Consider the following 10,000-nt stretch of genomic DNA (forward strand, 5'->3'; position numbering starts at 1 on the left):
CCTTGTTCTTGCGTGTTCAGCAGTGGATCTGGAACTTGCGACTCAGCCTGCTATCATGTCGCCGTGATGACGAGACGAAAGTTCATCGCGACGACGAGCCTACATAATATGAGTGTCGAACTATATCCTCTACCGAAATTATGAATTGGGGACTCTGTAGTCTTTGTCAATCGGCCAAAACTGGAGAAGCCTTGCAAACTCCTCAGGAGGAGGGATTTGTATCACTTGAGAGAGACCTCAAAGTCTTCAATGCTATAAATGCCAATAATCTTCCTTCTGGTATCAATGTCACGATTAGTCAGTTGAATGATGGCTCAGGTATTGCAGCAACTCTTAAATCACATAAGGCTAGAGCTAGATATCACAAAACTTGCAGGAGTTATTGTAGTAGTTCTCGTGTCAAACGGGAAAGAGAGAAGCTAGACAAAGAAGCCGGCTCTCAGAATAGTCCCCAAAAAATCAGGTCATCTGGGGAATTTCAGCCTCCAGCCAATGTCAAGTGTTGTGGAATCTGTGAGGGGGGAGACCAGACCAACCTCCACAAGGTAGTAACCAATGTCATAGATGCCAATCTAAAGAGTTGGGTGAAGACGAACAAAAACTTTCATTTACTTGGCAGACTGGTTGCCGTAGCGTCTGATGCACAAGCGGCTGATGCCTATTATCACCATCAGTGTTATGTACGTTTGCGAGACTCCGCTCACGCTATCGAGCGACTAGAATCGGTGGGTCCCGAACCTCCACCCTTCGATCCCATCATCTGCGCTCAAATTGTAGCCCTGATCGAACATTCGGACACCACCGTATTTAAACTCTCAGAGCTACGCGAGATGTATCAAAAGCTTATGAGTGATCAAAGGTCGCCCATACCGAGACAAAAAAGAGCCACACTCAACTCGATACAAGGATCACCTTCTCGACCTCCTACCTGAATGGGCTGAGTTTTCCAAGGGGAATGAAGGCAGGAAGGATATTTACATATCCCACAAACTGAAGGTGGTTGATGAGCTGGCCAAGATAAAAAGGTCTCGGATTGGTCGAGGACGCACTTACGTTTATGCGGGCTGCGGTGATGATGCACGTTTTGTCTACAGAGTCGGGAGCCTTTCGACGGCTCTTTCCCCCTTAACTGCCTCACGGCTACCGTCAACGAGGATATGAGGAGTTTCTTCAACGTAGTTCTCCGGGGCCCGTCAGCTCTTCGTAGACGTGAGAAGATCGGTGGCGATGCCAATCTGGATGCGCGGGAGAAGATCGCATGCAACATCTCACAACTGCTCATCCACAATACTAGTAAGGGTATGCACCATGCAGTCAAGACGTCTACAGTACGGCACAACAAGGAGCAAGAAACCCCCTTCCCCCTGCATCGTGGCCTCAAGCTTCACGGACACGCAAGGGACAAAAAACAGATTGGGATTGACCAAGAACAGGGTATCTCGGTATCATACAATCGCGTAATGGAAGTGAAGCGAGATGTTGCGCGTGCGGTGTGTGCTCGCCATGCTCAGTATGGAGTGGTGGTACCCACCAACAGCCATCTCAAGGTCTTCACCACCCATGATGTGCATAATATAGATAGTAAAGCTCAGGGCAACTTTTCACTGGACGAGTTCCTCAGATATGTCCTGAGCGTACATAGCGGCGTTTTTTTCAGCAGATGTTATTCCCAAAGTATTTCAATAAAAATTGTTCCTGAATAATTTATGTTGAATTTTTAGTAGTACCACTTTTGATCTTTGATATTTGAACCCAAAAATGGGGGGACCATGACCTGAAATCATCAGAATCAGATTCCCTGACCCCAAAAACCCCTAAAAAGTGGCATTATTCATGATTCTAGCCCTTTTGATTTTTTAACTACGATGGACCTCGAACCCGGATGGCGGCCATAATTGGATTTTGCCAATATGGCGGCCCCAGGGGGAGCCCATCTAAAATCGAAAAAGTATGGTATGGGCAACATATGGGCTAAATTTGGTGCTTTTGGAAGAATCTGAACCAAAAAATCCCTAACATCCTTGACTGGAAGAGGTCCAAGAGGTGTTGCACAAAGGCCTACACAAGCAGCCAAAATATTTTTGGTTTTTTTTCTGGAGGAATCCAGGCCTTAGTAAAGCACTGGGAAAAAATGCATTGAACACATTGGAGATTATGTTGAAAAACAAGCTGGTCGGCGACATGGCTGCTCGCTCTACATGGAAAGCTGGCCGACATGACCAGCCGATATTCATGTACATGCTATCAATCAATTTCGCACAATAAATATGATTATCACAGCCCTCTTAGTTTGCGCCCAGAAACCCACCTTGTGAAATTTCAGGCATGTTTCCAAAGAGACTCTAACAAATGGCAGCCCTGGTAATTCCATCTATCTATTCGCTAAAGATTTTATTTTTTTTATATGATGCTGTAAGACATTCTCCTTGGGCACACAAAAAAACAGGTCCCTCGGAGGTCCAGTTTCGGAGGTATTGATTTTTTTGTACAGTCCACAATAAGTGTATGATGTACGATAAAGTATTTTAGCTGTTGCTAAGCAACGGAGGTGTGCATAGCAACCATTCATTTTTGTGTACATACTAGCCACATTGTACACATTTCACCCAAGCTTCATCAAAATCAGACTCTTTCTCTTAGAGATATTCACAATTTACCGGTTCTGAAATGTTCGACATGTACTCGCCCAAAACCTATCTCCTCCTTCAAATATTTTTTGTTAGGGCTGCAAATTGGCATGAAGGGAGCTCGATAGATTGCGCACAGAACTGTAAGCTTCGATTTTTCGATTTTTTTTTTCGATTTTTTGACCACTTTAAAGGGCCATTGCTATGCCGTTGCTTGGGCCCGGGGTCCCATATCCGAAAGCACACGATTCCCAGAAATATTGGTCCTACCTACCAAATTTCATTGGAATCGGTTGAGTGGTTTACCCCTCGGCTTGACCAACGTTTCGCGGACAGACAGACAGATAGAAATGTCCAGAATAACGGTGCTCTAAGAGCAGCCAATAACACAGTTGCATACATAAATGCAATAAACAATTTGTAAAAGATATTTTAAGGTTACTTATTGACTGGCCCCCGTATTTCTTCAGGTTACTTATTGACTGGCCCTCGTATTTCACCAGCTATACTGCAATACATTATACATGCAAATGGGGAGATTTCTAGCCTAAAAGCAGTGATTTTGAAGTTCAAATGTTCTTTTCTCTTTACAGAAACACGAGTTTTACTTGACTCGTAAGTTTCTACCCATGAGGCCATGGCGTGAGCTTGAGGAGTTGGTGGAGCAATGCATGACATATGAGCCACTGCATCGGCCTTGCTTTCGTGCCATTTTGCGGGACCTCAACAGCCTCCACCCATCAGGTCCAAAGCACATTCTAAACCCTATTGATTTCACTTCTCCAAATATAATGGTGTAGTTTTGGGTTATAATTATGTTGTGTATCTGTCTGTCTACAGGCTATGTGGTATTGCCATTCCCACCGGGTCCAGATGTCAAACCTGGGACAGAGATTGACCCAGAGCCGACAGTCTATGAGGAAAGGTTCCTCAAGTTTTTTAGCATCCTCGGGACGGTTAGTAACTCGAAAAGTCATCGACTAATTGGACAACATTGCAGCAATCCATCTTTCACTGTTGTTTTTCTTTTCATTCAAAGTGTTACGTATTTCTCTTTTGTTTTGGTCTTTAAATTACAAATCGTTGTTCGTATTTTATTGCCGCCATTAGTAGGAAGTTGATGAGGAAAGTGAGGGTAGGGGATTTTTATTTGGTATTTCATCAAATTAAAATTAACATCCAAACATTCCTCACTGAAGATATGATTGAAAATACATAAATGAAACATTTTTGTGGTTAATTTGTTCATTAGTCTTCACTATATATGGAATATTATTGTAGTTATGCGTATATGTTTTTGTGGAGCCGAAATGAGACAAACATTCTGTGAAACGACTTTTAAGAAAGAAATACTTTTCGTTATTATTTTCACAAAATTAAATACTGTTCATCTTTGAAGACAACAGCAGCTCCACATTTGGTGCAGGCTTCGAGATGGTTTGCACATAGGCTTAGCATCTTGCTCGGAGCATCATCAAAAAGTCACAAAATAGTCAAGCAGCTTCAGCAAAATAATGTGGACGTTCTGGACAAAAGCACCAACATTTTTTCACGTGCTCCCCATTTCCAAGATGGCCACCATGTAAAAACCTATAAGTACCAATATCTCGGCTTCCAAGCCACTTCGGCTCTCAATCTTGGTGTCTAAACATACATTGAGTAGCATACGTGAGGGCATATGTCAGTGAAGATGCTTCGCTGATGTACACCTCTGCACATGCATGGTGTGTCTCTTGCATACTTTACTTCTCACAGTGACAACTACACAGTTCAGTGCACTTCCAATGGGCCTGTTTGCATGCCCATCTTGTGCCACATCCCTTCAGACTCTTGCAACCACATGTAACCAGTTCACCGCAGGCTTTGGAGGCCACAGGTATAGTGTTCCAGACCGGAACCCAGGACTCACTGCCCTCATCAAGAGTCCAGCCCCACCCCTCTGGAGTTGGTGCATGTTGTTCACTCTGTTCACTGGTGGACCATATTCCAGCTTGGTAGGCAACTCGCTTTGAGTGCTGCAGTAATGCATCCTGGGTAGGTGGAATTGTGTCCATTGTCTTCCCCTTCTGACAGTACAATGCCTTCCTTGCTTCATCAACATGTTCCAGGTCACTGGTCTTATCATACAGGATAACTGTGAAGTGTTCCAGTAGCTGGAAGTGTAGAACATCTGCATCTACTTTGGTGGAAGGGTTGAGCGCCATGTAGGTGAAGGCACTGGTCACATCAGGGTAGCACTTCCATGCCTCCCATGCTGACTGTTTAAGATTTCCAAAGAAAGCAGAGGTGGTGTCACATCCTGTGAAGCTGTGGAAGATAGGTAGGGCCAGGGATTTCTGTTTGCCCAGGACATTATATATATATATATATATATATATATATATATATATATATATATATATATATATATATATTTATATATATATATATATATTTATATATATTTATATATATTTATATATATTTATATATATATATATATATATATATATATATATATATATACACACACACCATTGATGTGATGATATGTAAAGTTCTTGCCCATACCAAAGGCATGCCAAATGCTCACATCTTGACCCAAGGTGATCAGATGATGGAACTTGCCAATGAGGATTACCACTACATCCGTATCAACTGTATGCACCAGACAGTTAGTACAACCATTCAGTATAGCATCCTGCACATGAATTAGCAGCCTGGTGTCTGCTTCCTCATGGTCACATGGCGGCATTGAACGATCGGTTCCTTGAAGAATGGCTGTGGCACCAGATGTAATGATGATTTGTTTGTCTTCAGTGCAGTCTCAGGTGGCAATCTTGTTGGAGAGGAATGCTAAAAGTTCTTGTTTGTTGGATCATGAAAGAAGTCAGCCGTTTCCTGGGAGCTTGTTCTTACCAGCAACCTTTCTACGAATACCTTTTCCTCGCTTTTCATTTGTGGATTCTTTGATGCTACTGGTGATGTATGTGTCTCATCCCACATCAATTCTTTTGGAGTGTTCTAACTGTTTCATGATGTCTGGAACAAAGACACGTTCAGCATACTCGTCAAATGTCACAATGTTGGTACATGGAAGAAAGTGCACCACAGCAGCACCATCAAGTAGCTTTACGTCAAAGGAATCAGGAGGATCTTTCTTGGTGTCCTGGACTAGAATGTTCAGGAGATCAGATTTCTTTCCTAGACGTAATTTCCCACCATCAGAGAGTGAAGGGGGGAAGAGATGGTTCTCGTGTTTGAAAAATACACTCGGGTCACTCTCCCAATACTTCATTCTAATGTACAAGTGAGAGAAGAGGGCAACATCATTGTTTTTCTCTTCTGCTTGTCTTCAACATCTTCTCTGCTTGTTTCGTCTTGGATTTTGGCAGTGGGCATCTGAAGAAAGGAAGAGCATTCTTCTTTATGGGCTCATGAATGAAGTGCGTACAGTCTGCTATCACTTTGTTGTGATATTTGGCATACTGATCCTTCCCTAATCCAAGCACTGTTCACACCGTGTTCACCACAGACTCGTCCAAAACATTACTTGTGTCTCGAGCCAGTAACTCATCACTGTCATCAAGGGAAGGGTTTCCCTTGTCACTGATGGCATGAGCCAGACTTGCAGCATCCTCCCTGAACCTTTTCTGTGTGGAAAATCACTCTTCATGATGATGATGACTGCACTCAGGTTCTTTTGGGAGATAATCCTCTTTACTTCAAATTCCTTCAGTAACCTTGCTTGTTCGGGCCCTGAGACCATCCACTTCCTGAAGACTGAAGGATTCTCAGTCAGAACGACTGCACCTCCAGAGCCCTTGACCACTTCATTGTTTTGCTCATGTGCTTGGTCGATTGGCATAGCCGAGAACCTGTTGGTGGTTTTGTTGACAACCCAGTGGCCATGTTCCTCAAAGTCCTTGAGAATGAGTGCTGGTAGAATCTCCATGTCTCGGATGTGTATTGGGAGCCACCTCACATAGTTGTGGTGGTCCAAAGCGAAGAACCATGGAACCAATGCCTTCAGGCTTTCCACATACAAATTAAACTTTCCCTCACGGTGTGATCTGATGAAGATGAGACCCTCAAGCCTCCATATTTGGAACTTTATCCCAATACTGAAATGTTGGACTCTTCTGGACCATTTTCTGCCTCCATGCCTGCTTGGCTTCATCATTGTGTGGTCCCTCAGTGTGTAGCAAAGCATCTTACTGGAGCTTTGTTAGAGCCAAAGTAGTCACCTGGTGAGCGTGCCTTGTTCTGGTGACATGTGTGGCCTTCAGAAAAGAGTCGGCGGTGCCTGATGTGGCAATACCTGCTTCTTGTGGACTTTTTTGTTTCACAGCCTACAGTTTTCATCGAAACTTCCTGAAACATGGAATATATATTATATGTAAAATTACCCAGCACAGACAGTAACCATCTCCAATTTAGAAAATTCTTCCAAGAAAAAAAGTTATGACGTCAAAATATCTCCACTAATGGAAATCACCTTAAAAAATTATCTCCGAAACTAGGCAAGCTTTTTGAATTCTGTTTGCGGGAACCGAACAGGGCATTAGCAGAGATGAATTACCGCACATATGATGCATCACTATGACGTCATATCCATTTTTTATGACGTCATTCCTATTTTTTGACATTTTTTGTTTCACAACCCAGAGTTTTCATCAGATCTTCGTGAAACTTTCCATGTATATGCAGAAAGCCCACGTGCAGGCAGTAACCATCTCCGATTTTGGAAATTCTTCCAAGAAAAAAAGTTGACGTCATAATATCGCCGCTAATGGAAATCGCCGATACCATTATCTCCGAAACTAGGCAAGCTGTTTGAATTTTGTTTGTGGGAATCAAGCCGGACATTAGCACAGATAATTTCTCGCAAACCTGATACATCACAATGACGTCATATTCGTTTTTATGACATCATCATTAAGCGGACGAGGATCTTAGCTCATTTGAGCATGTATTTTTACCCCATCTTCCTTAGGTCAGAAAATTTAAATTATAACTGGCAATTTTTCCTTCTATGTTCTCATCTGAATTGTGTTAACCCTCTTTTCTAAATTGTTTTCACTTTCCAACCCCTATTCTCTAATTATTCATTGCTTCATGGGGAGTCCATATTCTGGTGGTTTTCAAAACTGTAATTCTCAACCACAATAAAGTCATGAAATGTGGAAGCTACAGTTAATGAACAAAAAAATGTTAATGCCAATGCAAAGTCATTTAGTAGGATGTTGGACCACCACGTGTAGCCAGTATGGCCTGTATGCTCTGTGGCATAGAGTCCTTCATCATCTGGAATTCTACAGGAGGGATGTGGCACCATTATTCCACTGGAAAATCAATCAACCTGTTTGATGGAGGTGGAAAACACTGTCTCAGGGGTCATTCCAGGATGTCCCATAAATTCTTGATTGGGTTCAGATCTGGTGACTGAGAAGGCCATGACATATGGATAACAGTGTCATGCTCATCAAATTATTGGGTGACCACATGTGCTCTGTGGATGGGGGCATTTTCATCCTGGAAGACGCCCCTCTCTGCAGGAAAGAAATGCTGCAACATGGCAGTGCTGTCGTCGAGTCCTGTGGTCTGAGTCAAGAGTCCAGCAGTCCTGAGCCTGAGTACTTGGCAGTCCGTATCTGAACCTGTGCTAAACATGTATTGGAAAGTGGCAAAAAACCCCGAATTTTTTTTGTTTTTTTATCATGTAAATTGTGTAAAATTGACATTATTTTATGTGAAAAAAAACGAAAATTTATTGTGTAAATGAAGACAAATATCAAAACGGACTTGCAGTGTAATTTTGTTGCTTGCATCGATATTTTATTACATAGTATAGCCCTCTTACTGTAGTTTGCTCATTCTTTTTAGACTGCAAAGTTTTTGATAGCTTAAAAATCTTGTCCAGAAAATATGGTCGTAAAAATTTATATTTATTGTCAATTGTCAAAGTTATGAACTTCCATAGCAGCATCAAATAAACATAGCTCAAATTGTAGACATAAATCATTCAAAAACAGTGATTTTAAGTCTGCCAGACTTTCTTGGAGTATTGCCTGTAAGTTAGACAATTATGCTACTTTTCAAGTTTTCATAAATATGTTTAATTTTATTTCCTTATTATGTACGTCTCAACAATTTCAATGAACTGATGAAAATGAAGCATGGGGTGACTGGTTGCTGCATTGCTTCATACTTGCTGCCAAGCATAGCTTCATTGCATTTTAGAAAGATCAGTTTCCATTGAGTCTCTGCTCCCAGCCTTTCTCAACGAAGGTGCATAATAAGGTCTCCTCCTGAAAACACTCTTTCCACTGATGATAGCATCAAGTAATGTTTTAACAGCCCCTTATAAATCATTGACAATTGCAGATCATTTACCGCCATTTAAACCCATGGTCTTTTACACCACCATTTATAAAATGTTTGATTACTCTTTCATAGCTTATAAATCTTTAATTATATAATATATGGTAATAGTAACAGCAATTATTGTGGAATAACATATAATGGAAATGGATATTTTAAATACAACCTCAGACTCTGAGCCCAAGCATGTACTCGTACAGACAGTTAATTGTGCTGTGCAACTGTTGGTCCAAAAGTTCCAGCGACTGCATTTCATTTTTCATTTTTTACATCAAAGAGGTTAAGCAACCACTTCTTGTTCTTAGCAATGTTGCATCGACACTGTGGTGACATTAAAACTGATTTTGATGTCGTGAATTTTTTTCACCAATTATTCACAATGTTAAACACAAGCATGAAGCAAATCCTAAAATTTATAATTCCGATGTATAATTTCATTGCTTATCACATCTTTATCTTAACATTAATGTCAGTCTGTACTCTGTAGTTTCCCTTTTAATAATTTAATTGAAGGATAAACTGATATATTAACATATTTAAGAATGTTATCAACTTGTACAGGCCTTGTGAGGTGTTGTTGGGCCTTGTTATTAAAAACAGTTAATATAGAAATTAAACATATAGGAATTAAACACACTTGTCAACTACATGTGTTTAAGTCAAATTCAACATTAAATATTAAAGTTTAATGCGTGATTAATGGAGAAATTACTTTGCATTTCAACAAAAGAGGACACTTCTTTAAAAGTGTTTCACAGTCAGCAAAAGTAACAATTTGGATAATAAGACATGCATTTACCATAATAAATGGATAATATGACGTCATGATAATATGACTTATGCATTAACCATAATACACTAATTACAAATACTTATTCATTAACCATAATATACTAATTACAAATACCTATGCATTAACACTTATGCAAAAATAACAAATAACGGCTTTCGAAAGACTTTAAAAAAACAAATGAACTGAGAAACGAATGCTCCATTACTATGCACCACTT

At 40.8% G+C, this 10,000-nt stretch overlaps 1 protein-coding gene across 1 annotated transcript in view; it reads left to right on the top strand.

The window, feature by feature from the left end:
* Positions 1–10,000, top strand: part of JAK2 (Janus kinase 2) — a 205,094-nt gene that overhangs the window by 159,750 nt on the left and 35,344 nt on the right. Inside the window, exons 18-19 of the mRNA XM_085883696.1 lie at positions 3,221–3,371; positions 3,468–3,583. Of these exons, the coding sequence (XP_085739822.1) occupies positions 3,221–3,371; positions 3,468–3,583 (267 nt within the window). The remainder of the gene's footprint in view (positions 1–3,220; positions 3,372–3,467; positions 3,584–10,000) is intronic.

Source organism: Eptatretus burgeri, chromosome 6, assembly GCF_056783735.1.
Source record: "Eptatretus burgeri isolate ZD-2024b chromosome 6, Ebu_testis_v1, whole genome shotgun sequence".
Lineage (NCBI taxonomy): Eukaryota > Metazoa > Chordata > Myxini > Myxiniformes > Myxinidae > Eptatretus > Eptatretus burgeri.